General features: G+C 38.8%; 1 protein-coding gene across 18 annotated transcripts in view; it reads left to right on the forward strand.

Annotated features, from left to right (window-relative positions):
• Positions 1-11471, forward strand: part of COL24A1 (collagen type XXIV alpha 1 chain) — a 349075-nt gene extending 337604 nt beyond the window's left edge. For all 18 annotated transcript variants that reach the window (XR_011532521.1, XR_011532522.1, XM_008516954.2 and 15 more), the window contains 3 exons: positions 3477-3586; positions 6272-6487; positions 9991-11471. Coding sequence is in view for 16 of the 18 variants with exons in the window: in XM_008516954.2 (XP_008515176.2) it covers positions 3477-3586; positions 6272-6487; positions 9991-10137 (473 nt within the window). In the remaining 2 variants the exon portion in view is untranslated. The remainder of the gene's footprint in view (positions 1-3476; positions 3587-6271; positions 6488-9990) is intronic.
• Positions 11472-11784: the final 313 nt, after the last annotated feature.

Raw genomic sequence — 11784 nt, forward strand, 5'->3', positions numbered from 1 at the left:
TGGTAACTGGGAAAGCGACAGAGGGACTGAATTAGGGAAACGTAGTATTATTGTCTGGCAACCTTACAAACATTTGAATTCAAAGTGAGGCCCATCAGCATAGTTGTGTTTTTCTCCAGCCACGTTCAACTGTACAGGAACAGGCACAGATTAGGCACAAAATTGGACTTGTGTAGGTTGGGCTTTTATAAGACAAGTACAATGAAGTGAGGCAGGGCTGGAATGTTAAGAAAGTCTCTAAGGAAATGATTAAAGTATAGAACTGTGGGTTTTAAGCTGGATAGGAAGGAAAGTGACCATATGATTAAGAGGGACAATGAAAAACTATCAATGGGTAGTCCTAGTGGAATTGAAGAATTATTAGAGTCAGGACCCTTAAGGGAATGAGCTATAAAGAGAAAGGAGGTGAAATTATGGAGGAATTCCAGTTGTAGATAATAACAAAGGCTTGGGTAGGGCCTTGGAAGTTAATGGTTGAAGTAAATAGGGTGGAGGGGAGCATGGAAAGGGTACAAGAACATTGGTGGAAAAGAGTTCAAGGAACTGAGAGGGCATGGTGTTGGAAGTATCATCCATGTGGATTTAAAATCACCAAGAATTAGGTCATAAATAGATTTTCTGAAGGTCATAGCCAGCCAAAGCAAAATCTTCAAAGAAAGAAAGTTGATGATCGCAACGAGAAGAGATAATGGAGGACATAGTGGGATGACAGTAATTTTACCATGGAGTTGTTTTAGGGAAAAAGTGGGTAAATGGTCTGCGGGTGGCAACGAGGAGCAAGAAAGATACCTTCCCGCCCAGGACACAGTGCTATAGAGGCTGAGGCAGAACTCGAAAGGGCAGCAAGGGAAGCAGTGCCCTCAGGGGAGAGCCAGTTTTAAGTTAGAACATTAATGCCTACAAAAGATATATTATGGTACAATGCTTTATTTATAGCTCAGCACATCCTGAAAAAATTATGAAACATCTACCAGCTCACCACTGTACAACATAATGCCTGAATTCAAAGCATTCCACCCCATACAACAATGAGAGTTTGCTTGATGAAAAACTTTCTATAAAGTATTTGTTACCTCACTTAGTAGTAGGAAACTCTTTCTTGGAAGAGAAGAAATGGTGAATGAAGATATGTGTTTACCCCATTAGATAAGAATAGAGGGCCGGCCCGGTGGTGCAGCAGTTAAGTTCCCATGTTCTGCTTCAGCGGCCCAGGGTTCGCGGGTTCGGATCCCGGGTGCGGACATGGCACCGCTTGGCATGCCATGCTGTGGTAGGCGTCCCATGTATAAAGTGGAGGAGGATGGGCACGGATGTTAGCTCAGGGCCAGTCTTCCTCAGCAAAAAGAGGAGGATTGGCAGTAGTTAGCTCGGGGCCGATCTTCCTAAAAAAAAAAAAAGAATGGAAGCCTGCATCAGATCCTTGTGAAAACTCCAGCTCTAATTTCTACAAACTTTACAAAATGTTCAAAATTCTGAGGAAATGGAAAAAAAAGAGAGGGTAGTATCTCTTTCGTCCCATTTCTTCCATATCTCAGTGAACCAGTGCTTCTGCAAATGTTGTCCCTCGACAAGAATTCAGTTTTGTTGAAATGCAGATCCTCAAGCCCTGCCCTAAACTAAGGACCCAGCAGCTCTCAGGGTCGGGTCCAGCTGTCTGCTTTAACAGATGGCTCTAATGCCACTGAAGCTTGAAAACCACCTCGCAAGAGGACAGTCCCCCACTATTGGCGCTGTCAATTCAGCAAGTGCTCATTCTGAAGGATTTGTAGAACAGTAGAGGGGAGAACAGTCAAGGATGTGTTGGAAGTCTAAAATGATGAACCAGAGGAAGCCCAGGATGAGCTAGAGGAATCCGCTCGAGGGTAAGGGTGGACCGGCAGAGGATTTCTACCTATTGTGGAAAATGACATTGACAAATACCTTTTGGTTGTCTTGCCTTTTTAATGCAAGAAAGCAGGGCTACCTCATTTAAATATTTCTGCCCTTTGCATTTGAAATAAGGTGCTATATCAATATTCTAAGCCTGTTATTCTGGAATTAATACGCTAGCTCTATACTGTTTCAGCCTGAGTATTTCTTGTAGGCTAACTTTAGGCCCCATTTGCTTCTCTTGGGCACTCAGTGAAGGCACAGATTGGCAGACTTACACCAGCTGTAGGGACTTTAGTTTTTGCTCTTTTTTTTTTTTTTTTTTGAGGAAGATTAGCCCTGAGCTAACTACTGCCAATCCTCCTCTTTTTGCTGACATCCGTGCCCATCTTCTTCCACTTTCTATGTGGGACGCCTACCACAGCATGGCGTTTTGCCAAGCGGTGCTACGTCTGCACCTGGGATCCAAACCAGCGAACCCCAGACCCGCGAAAAGCGGAAGGTGCAAACTTAACCACTGTGCCACTGGGCCGACCCCATGCTCTTTTTTTTTTAAGAGTGGCACCTGAGCTAACATCCGTTACCAATCTTCTTTTTCTTTTTCTCTTCTTCTCCCTAAAGCCCCCCAATACATAGTTGTATATTCTAGTTGTGAGTGCCTCTGGTTGTGGCATGTGGGACGCCTCAGCATGGCATGACCAGTGGTGCCATGTCCACGCCCAGGATCTGAGTCGGTGAAACCCTCGGCCACCAAAGCGGAGCACAGGAACTTAACCACTTGGCCACAGGGACTTCAGCTTTTCCCGCTTACAAATATGCTGATGAAAACATAAAAATGATAACCATTTAATTGTACATTTTCTTTCTAAAAACAAAAACTTTTATTATTTTTATTTTAATTATCATAAAGATATATTTTACCTCAGGAAGAAGTTGTCTCTATTTTTTCTTTACATATTCATTTTTAAACTCTATGATGACATAGAACAGAAATATACTAGGGACCTGTCCCGTGGCCAAGTGGTTCAAATCGCATGCTCCGCTTCTGCAGGCTCGGGGTTTCACAGGTTCGGATCCTGGGCGGGGGGGACATGGCACCGCTCATCAGGCCATGTTGAGGCAGCATCCCACATAGCACAACCAGAGGCACTCACAGCTGGAATAGGCAACTATGTACTAGGAAGCTTTGGGGAGAAGAAGAAAAAGAAAAAAAAAAGAAAGAAATCCTTCCTATTAAAAAAGAATACACCACATTAACTACAACTTTTTTGTTAACTGTGTAACTTTAGACAATTCACTTTAAGCTGCTGAGCTCATCTTATCTGTAGAATGAAGCAATAAATTAAGCCATTCTATCTTTTTTAATTAAAATTATGAAATGCCCTTAAATTGATAAGTATGTGAAAGTACAGTATTTTCACTATCAGTTCTACATAATGCTTACAGCTTTCATTCATTCACTAAATGTAAATGCTTTATAATCTAATTTTTTTACAGGTAAGACTGTGAAAATATATATTTAGAGTATTATGATAATTTGTAAGGATGTTTCAAATGTATTTTAGCATGGCATTTAAATATCTTTATGTTTGACAAAAAACTAATAGGAAGATACTGGATTGATCCAAATCTTGGATGCCCTTCGGATGCCATTGAGGTTTTCTGCAATTTCAGTGCTGGTGGTCAGACATGTTTATCTCCTGTTTCTGTGACAAAGGTATGTAATGAATTTTAGACTTTATGTTGGTACTTGCCCAATATCCATGAACAATGATTTTTAAAATTCTGTCACTTTAAATAATTACTAATTTTATGAATGGAAGCAAGATATCATTCTCTACCATATATAAGAAAGAAATTTTTTGTTTTTTAAAAATAATCCTAGTAAATCTTGACATTTTGATTATGTGTTTTTGTGATTGGCTTATCTTGACTTACTTTACTGGTTATGCTTTTTAAATTCCTTTGAAAATGTGGAACTTATGTTTTTGTGCATGCACATCCATTAGAAAATCCCCAAACAGGGGGCCAGCCCAGTGGTGCAGCAGTTAAGTTCACACATTCCACTTCGGCAGCCTGGGGTTCACCCATTTGGCTCCTGGTTGCAGACCTACATACCGCTTGGCAAGCCATGCTGTGGCAGGCATCCCACATATAAGATAGAGGAAGATGGGGATGGATGTTAGCTCAGGGCCAGTCTTCCTCAGCAAAAAGAGGAAGATTGGCAGCAGATGTTAGCTCAGGGCTAATATTCCTCAAAAAGAAAGAAAGAAAGAAAATCCCAAAACACCTGTAGTGTTTGTAATCAGGAATTAGTTACCTAAAGTTTTACTAAAAGTGACATCATCATTAAAGGAGGATTTTTGCCACAAAGCTTCCTATTTTTGGTGATTGAGCACAAAATAACCTCCCTTAAACATCCACTGAATATTATTTAAAACTTCTTTCAAGTACAATTCTATAAACCAAATGCTTAGAATAAATGAAAGATAGTTTGGTATAATACTGGGTGTTCTAACAAGCATTTATAAAACCTAAAGCTTAGTTCTACCCGCAACACATACTGAAGAAATCAAAACTGCGTTTCTTTTTTTTCTGGTTAAACCAGCTTGGTATTACCCAGAACTTACTTCTCTTTGACGAAGAACTGATATACAAGCCTATTGTGTGCTGTATCCCTCATAAAAGGGCGGCAGCTAAAATGTTCCTTCGGTCTCTCTAGCTGCTTACTGTTAGACCGCACTCTCCTCCTAAAATATCCCCCTTCGCTCACTAAGGTGTTTCCCTGCTTCATCTCAATGGGCATGCACCATTGTTACCCCCAAAGCAGAGGAGGGCAGGACGCTTCCATTCCTAGGGAATCCGTGTACCCCTGAGGAAGAGTAGCATGATAGTCCTACTTCCAAAAAAGCCACATCATCCTCCCCACTCCCCGGGATTTGGCCCAGGATTTTTATTTGGATTACTATGGAAGAAAGGTGGGGAGCGGTGTGCACAGGAGATAGGAGTGGTGAAGGAGCTGCACTCCAGTTCTTTCCTTAACTGAATCAATTCTCCCGTTTCTCCTATTCATAAACTCAACCTGAGGAAGACTGGGCAGGCAGTGGAGAGAACGGTAGACTCGGCATCAGGGACCAGGGTTCTAGTCTCTGTCCCTCTACTAACCTGAGAAATGCTCCTGTGAGCCACCAGAGAGCCAACTCTGTGCCAGGCTCTGTACTAGGTGAATGACACCTGGCACCTCACATCCTCAGAACAACCTGTCATGTCGCTTCCATACCTGGCTTTACCAACAAAGAAACTAAAGCTCAGAAAGGTTGAATGTTTTATAAGTTTGCGGTTCTCATCTGCAAAATGAGGAATTTGAACTATTTAAACTCTAATGATCCTAATGATGGTCCTTCTGTGTTTTCATCCTAGGCCCTTCCTTTGCCTTTCCTTTCTTTTCCTGGGGCTTTACTTTTTTTGTTGTCATTTCTTTCCTTCTTTCTTTTTTTCCTTTTTTGTTACCTCATAACTGATATTTTTCTAATTTTATGTTTGTAGATTAGTATAAATTCCACAGCAGGAAGCATTTCTGTGCACTTATGACCATACCCCCACTTGAATAATGCTAAAATAATAATAATAATAATGATGTCTAAAGCTATAGAAAAATCTACTCTCTTGTCCAAGCCTGGAAAATGTGCAGTCAGACCTCCTTGCTCCAATTTTGCCCTATGTATCGCTTTATTAGTTAATTGTTCATGCATTCATTCATCCGATAAACATTTATTGATGATTCACTGTATGACTGGAACTGCATTAAGGGCTGGCAACACAACGAGTAAGATTCTCTCCTTGTCTTTAAAGGCTCTCATAGTTAAAATGACTCAACTGAGTTATTATTATAACTTGTAACTTATCTTTGGAAACTCAAAAAAAACTCTTCAAATGAAAGTATAGACAGAATTTCAGGGTTTTATGAAAAAAATTATTAAAGCATTAATCAATAACAAGTTATTAATGCAGATAACTGAAAATTGTCTTCATTTTCTGGTCATGTCTAGTAGCCTAGTGGCATGCTGAAGCCACTCATACTGGCTCAGGAGAGCCTATTGTTAACATCTCCTTCCAACTCCATGTTCAATGACACCATCTTGATAGCCTGAAATCAGCCATGGTGGGAATATTTATACCAAGGAAATCAGAAAAATGCTATAAATTAGGGATTTTTCCCCCCACCCAACCCCTGTAAGAGCCAGTGGTTAAGCATTACCAGCACACCACTGACCAGCACTTAGATGCCGAGAAGAGCAGCTTTCTCAAGGCTGCCTTCCAAGGGCTTTCCTCAAGTTTCCCCAAACTATTAGTTTCTCAGTTGCCACATCTTGTAATCTGCATGTTGTTTCTATGACATCAGTTGGAGTTTGGAGTTGGGAAAGTCCAGATGAACTTCCTTCATTTACTGAGCTCAGAAGCCACCCACATCGTCACCATTCACTGTCTAAACGCTCCAGTGTGGACGGGTGCTCAGACAAGTGGCTCAGGATTGCCTGTTGGTTTCAAGGGATGGAATGGCCAGATTTTTAAAGAAAACACTCTACTTGAACCTAAAGTGCTTTCAGATGACTGCAAGGTAAGAGAATGACGCTTTTAGAATTGTTCAATATAACTAACTTAAAATTGATAAAGCTATAAAATTAAAATAATGAGATTAAGACTTTAATTGCAAACTGCAGATACAGAAAAGTAGTAAGTTTTCATGTACCTGATTTTTCAGGTACCATACATTTTCCAGAATCTGTCATTTGCTTGTATCATAACTTATCAACTTTTGTCACACCCATTGGTCGTTCGTGGATTTTTGTATGTGCAACAGGTGTTAATACGTAAATTTAATTTTTATTCCCCATATGAAATAATTAAATCACACCTGGATAGATAGATGGATGGATAGATAGACAGGTAGGTAAGTAGGTAGATAGATAGATAGATAGATAGGTAGGTAGGTAGGTAGATAGAGATGGCATGTAAATAGATTTCTTTCGTGTATTTTCACCGCTGTGATGCTACAGCTCATTCCTTCGTGTAAGACAGGTTATAGAGGCAAGTCAGTTTTATTTCATTTTGTCAGTCCCCATACCTGATACCAAATGTAGGCATAATTGCAGACTGACAGCTCCTACCAATCAATAATTGAAGTGTATCCCATTTTTTCAATTAAAATTAATAATGAATGTTATGAAAAATCTGTAATTATAAAACATTGTGTTATAGAGCAGGGCTGGCAAACTACAGTCCACAGACTAAACCCAGCCCATCACTCATTTTTGTAAGTAAATGTTATTGGAACACAGCCACACTCATTTGTTTACTTACTCTCTATGGCTGCTATCACACTCCAATGGCAGAGTTAAGTAAATGTGACAGAGACTGTATGGCCTGCAAAACCTAAAGCATTTGATATCTAGCCCTTTACAGAAGAGCTTGCGAACACCTGTTACAGAGAAGAGAGTTGTCCACTTTACACACGTATCATTGATGACTTTTTTTTTTTTTGAGGAAGATTTGCCCTGAGCTAATTGCTGCCAATCCTCCTCTTTTTGCTGAGGAAGACTGGCCCTGAGCTAACATCGTGCCCATCTTCCTCTACTTTATATGTGGGACGCCTGCCACAGTATGGCTTGCCAAGTGGTGCCATGTCCGCACCCGGGATCCAAACTGACAAACCCCAGGCCACCAAGAAGCGGAACGTGCGCACTTAACCGCTGTGCCACCAGGCCAATCCCTCATTGATGACTTTAAATAGCTTCATTTCCTGGTCTTGTATACTACGAAGCCCGTGATTTTACATCTCTTACCATTTCCAGGGTACTCTACTTTTTCATAACATTTCATTTCCAGACAGTACTTGGGTATTTGAAAAATCATACACAAATGGTCAGAAGTATGTGGCTCATTCTCTGTAAGCAAAGAGATCAATATTACCAACAAATTCATTTAGTTTTTACAGTTTTGTCCAGAAACTTTCAATAACTCACTACTGTCTCTGAGACACAATTGAAACTTATCAGCTCTAAGTCAACACTTAGAACAGCCACACCTCAACCTGCCTTTCTAGCTTGGGCTCACCAGCTATCTACCCTAAACTGAGGCCTGATCTATTCATAAGAAGAAGAAGAAGATCAACAACAATTCCTATTACTAGTTTTTGGGGGCTTATTATATGGCAGATGCCATGTATTCATGTATTAGTGTATTTAATTATAACAGCTTTGTCAAGAAGTTGTTATCAGTCTCATTTCATAGTCAAGAAACTGAAGGCACAGAAAGGTTAGGTAACTTGCTCAAGGTCATGCAGCTAATTAGTGGAGGAACAAGAAATCAACCTCAGCTGTGTACAACTCCAAAGCCCATGCCACACTATACTGCTAGACTTTTAACTGAAATCTCATTTAATCCTCACAAGCCTGTGAGGTAGCTTTTTATTATTCCCACTTTATATGTGAGGAGAATGGTGGTACCTGGATTTCTGTCAATATCTGTTCCAGGCCAAAACCGTGCACTTAAACCCCATGCTAGGCTTATTTTCACAACCACCATCTGCTTTTCCAACTTTTTTTTTTTTTTTTAAAGATTTTATTTTTCCTTTTTCTCCCCAAAGCCCCCCGGTACATAGTTGTATATTCTTCGTTGTGGGTCCTTCTAGTTGTGGCATGTGGGATGCTGCCTCAGCATGGTCTGATGAGCAGTGCCATGTCTGCGCCCAGGATTCGAACCAACGAAACACTGGGCCGCCTGCAGCGGAGCACACGAACTTAACCACTCGGCCACGGGGCCAGCCCCTCCAACTTTTTTTTTTAATGCATGTCATTCCCTTTCTCTGAAATGCCCTTCTCTACCCCTCTAATCAAGTGGAAATTTTAGGCATACTTTAACACCCATCTTAAATTTTGAATTCATGAAGCTTTTCCTGACTACTCCAGTTGGAACTGAGAATTTAGCACTCCTTGTCTACATTATTTATACTGCGCTTACCATATATGGTCTTGTATTGTAGCATTTATTTATGTTTCTCCTCTCTCCTGCTAGATTTATAAGCTGCTAGAATTCAGAAGCCAGAACTAATTTATTCATCTTTATATTTCCAAAACACTGTAAGAAAATAGAGGATTACATCTTATTCAACTGTGACACATGTACTTAGTGTTCAATAAATATTGCTTGAAAGACTTACTGAGTTAGTCCAACAGTGTCTTACACACAGAACCCCAGTTCTAGCTACCACACCGAGCTTATGACTTTAGTCATTTATCTTCGCTTAGCTTCAATGGCCTTAGCTTAAAATGGAATTTATAGCTTAAATAATCTCTATAAACTTTCTTCAAATTTTAAAGTTTATAACATGATAATTCTGTGAATGAGTGAGTGAATAAACTCCTGAATAAAAAGTTTTACAAATCTAGTCAATTGTTTCTCTATTTTGTCTTGTTGAATCTTAATCACAGGATATTTTATGATATGTTTCTGTTCCATATAGAATTTATCAGAAGTAAAAGAGATACAGTAATAAGAGAAAAAGAAAGGCCTAGAAGGAAGAGAGGAAAGAAACTATATAAACAGTAACCACAAAATGGAAAAAAAGAAACCTAAAAGATGTTTCAACATAGTTTTCATTTACTTCTGACCGAAGTGATTCTGGTTACTTCCTGCCTAACGTACAGAGAGATTGAGACAGCTCATTCCCTTTCATCCAAGAAAAATGCCCAACCTGAAGAATCAGTCCCAAACAAAGGAATACAGAGCAGATGTTAGGGACAGTTCAGCCTTTTAATTCGTATCAGGTGCAATGATTCACAGGCAACAAAAGCAGAAGCCTAGCTTTAGCCTCCGAAACTGAAAAGTCAGAGCACACAATGGCATTTAGAGAAAGGAATAAACCCGTGTTTTCAATTACTCATAGTAATTGTTACCATTCTTTGAGCACTTACTCTCTGCCACACATTGTTCTAGGCACTTTCTATTCATTATCTCTAATCCTTAAAATAAATCTACGTTGTCTATGAAGGGCATTGTCTGCTGAGAATGGCGGCTACTGAAACGTTTACATATTTAAAGGATTTTGTTCTTATTTTACAGATTCAAGATGGCAGCTGGCATAAGGCAAAATTCCTTTTTCACACCCAGGACCCTAATCAACTTCCAGTAATCGAAGTTCAAAAACTTCCCCATCTCAAAACAAAACGGAAGTTCTACATTGAAAGCAGTGCTGTATGCTTTCTCTAAAGTCTCTGAATTAGGTCAGAATTCATGCTGTTGGCCAGGTAATTGCTGCAGAGGGGAAAATATAGACAGAAAGATACTATCATTATGAAATGCATGCAATAAAGCATTGGCTAAGTCTTAAAGAATCTCAGGAAGAAAAGACTTCCTCCTAAGAAGGAGAAAAGGCATTTTTTTAAAGGACTTTAATTGATAAAGTATTTAATTCTTTTAAAAATTATATTGATCTGAGCTTTCTTAGATAACTCCCTAGAAGTGAAAATTTATAAACAAAGAATTCTTCAGGGTATCGTATATTTTTTGACTGTCTCAGAGCAAAGTACCCATTAGACAGCTGGAGATGCAGAGCACTATGGAGCAATACTGGCTAATGCTCCCAAATGTGCATGCTTCTGTCTAAAAATTACAAGCCACAGTCTAATATGTCTTACTTTCCCAAATACTAAGCTGTATTCAGGTCCCCATTGGGCATATACATCTTAGCTGGTGGTACACTACCTCTTATGTGTTGCCTTTTTGTGTTGCTTGGTGCTTTTTCTAAAACAAGGTGCTTGTGGCTTTTGTAAACTATTTTATTTCCTTTTTTGTCTTTGTCATTCTTTAAGAGTGTATGTACTGGTTACATCAAGATATGTTTTGGTTGTTGGTACTTATTTTAACTTGTTTGCTCACATACTTAATAACAAGTAAAATATTATTTATGTGAAGTTCTTGTTTTATTTTAAAATTCTCTTTGTGGATATGGAATCAAAGCCAGCACATTATAACCTGTGCTTATGCACAAGAGAATTGGGAGGTTTCTTTTGTTTTTTATTTTTTAAATTGTTGTAAAAAATATCATAGGCCAGCTACATCCGGTAGTAGGTTTGGGTTAGAGTTTGGGGGTTGTGATATACGTACTATTTTTAAAATTCATGATCATCTGGAATGATACTTTGTGTATATATATTTTGTAAAGTTTTAATTCAGCAAATTTTTTGAAGTTGCTGCTGTTTTAAATTATAAAAACTTTATATTTCTGCTTCATAGAAATTACATGTTTTTGTAATATTCATTGATTTTCTTTCACTGTTCTTAAATTTAATGTGTTACAACTTTAAGGAATTCAATTTACCAGTCTTTAAAGCAACATTCAAGAAAACATCAGTCTTTGCCATTTAATATAGGCTCAGCCAGTTCAGACGTTCCTTGTTGTCAGAGAAATGTTAGTTCAGTATTAAAAGAAAGAGATTATACCTTTTGGTATATAAAAAATCTTGTATAGCCATTCTAAATATACCTTTAGCCACAGCAAACAGCACTTACCTATCTATAATAAAAAGGTGCTTTAAATCTTTTTTTGGTAGTATTTGTTTTTCTTCTTTTGTTACCATATCCTTTTATTATATATGGTAGCTCCTCTGGCAGAGCCCTCCGTACTATACACATATTTACATTATTATAAAGTATCTGTTGCATACCTATAGAAGGATTGTAGGACCTATTTCCTATTTGTACAAAATGATATCATGGCACAGAAATAAACTCTCTCATTTATGGTTAATTGATTTTCAACAAGGGTGCCAAGACCATTCAATGGGAAAAGGACAGCTTTTTCAACAAATGGTTCTTTGAAAATTGGATATCCACATGCAAAAGAATGAAGTTGTA

The sequence above is a fragment of the Equus przewalskii genome, chromosome 24, assembly GCF_037783145.1.
Source record: "Equus przewalskii isolate Varuska chromosome 24, EquPr2, whole genome shotgun sequence".
In the NCBI taxonomy this organism is placed as follows: Eukaryota; Metazoa; Chordata; class Mammalia; order Perissodactyla; family Equidae; genus Equus; species Equus przewalskii.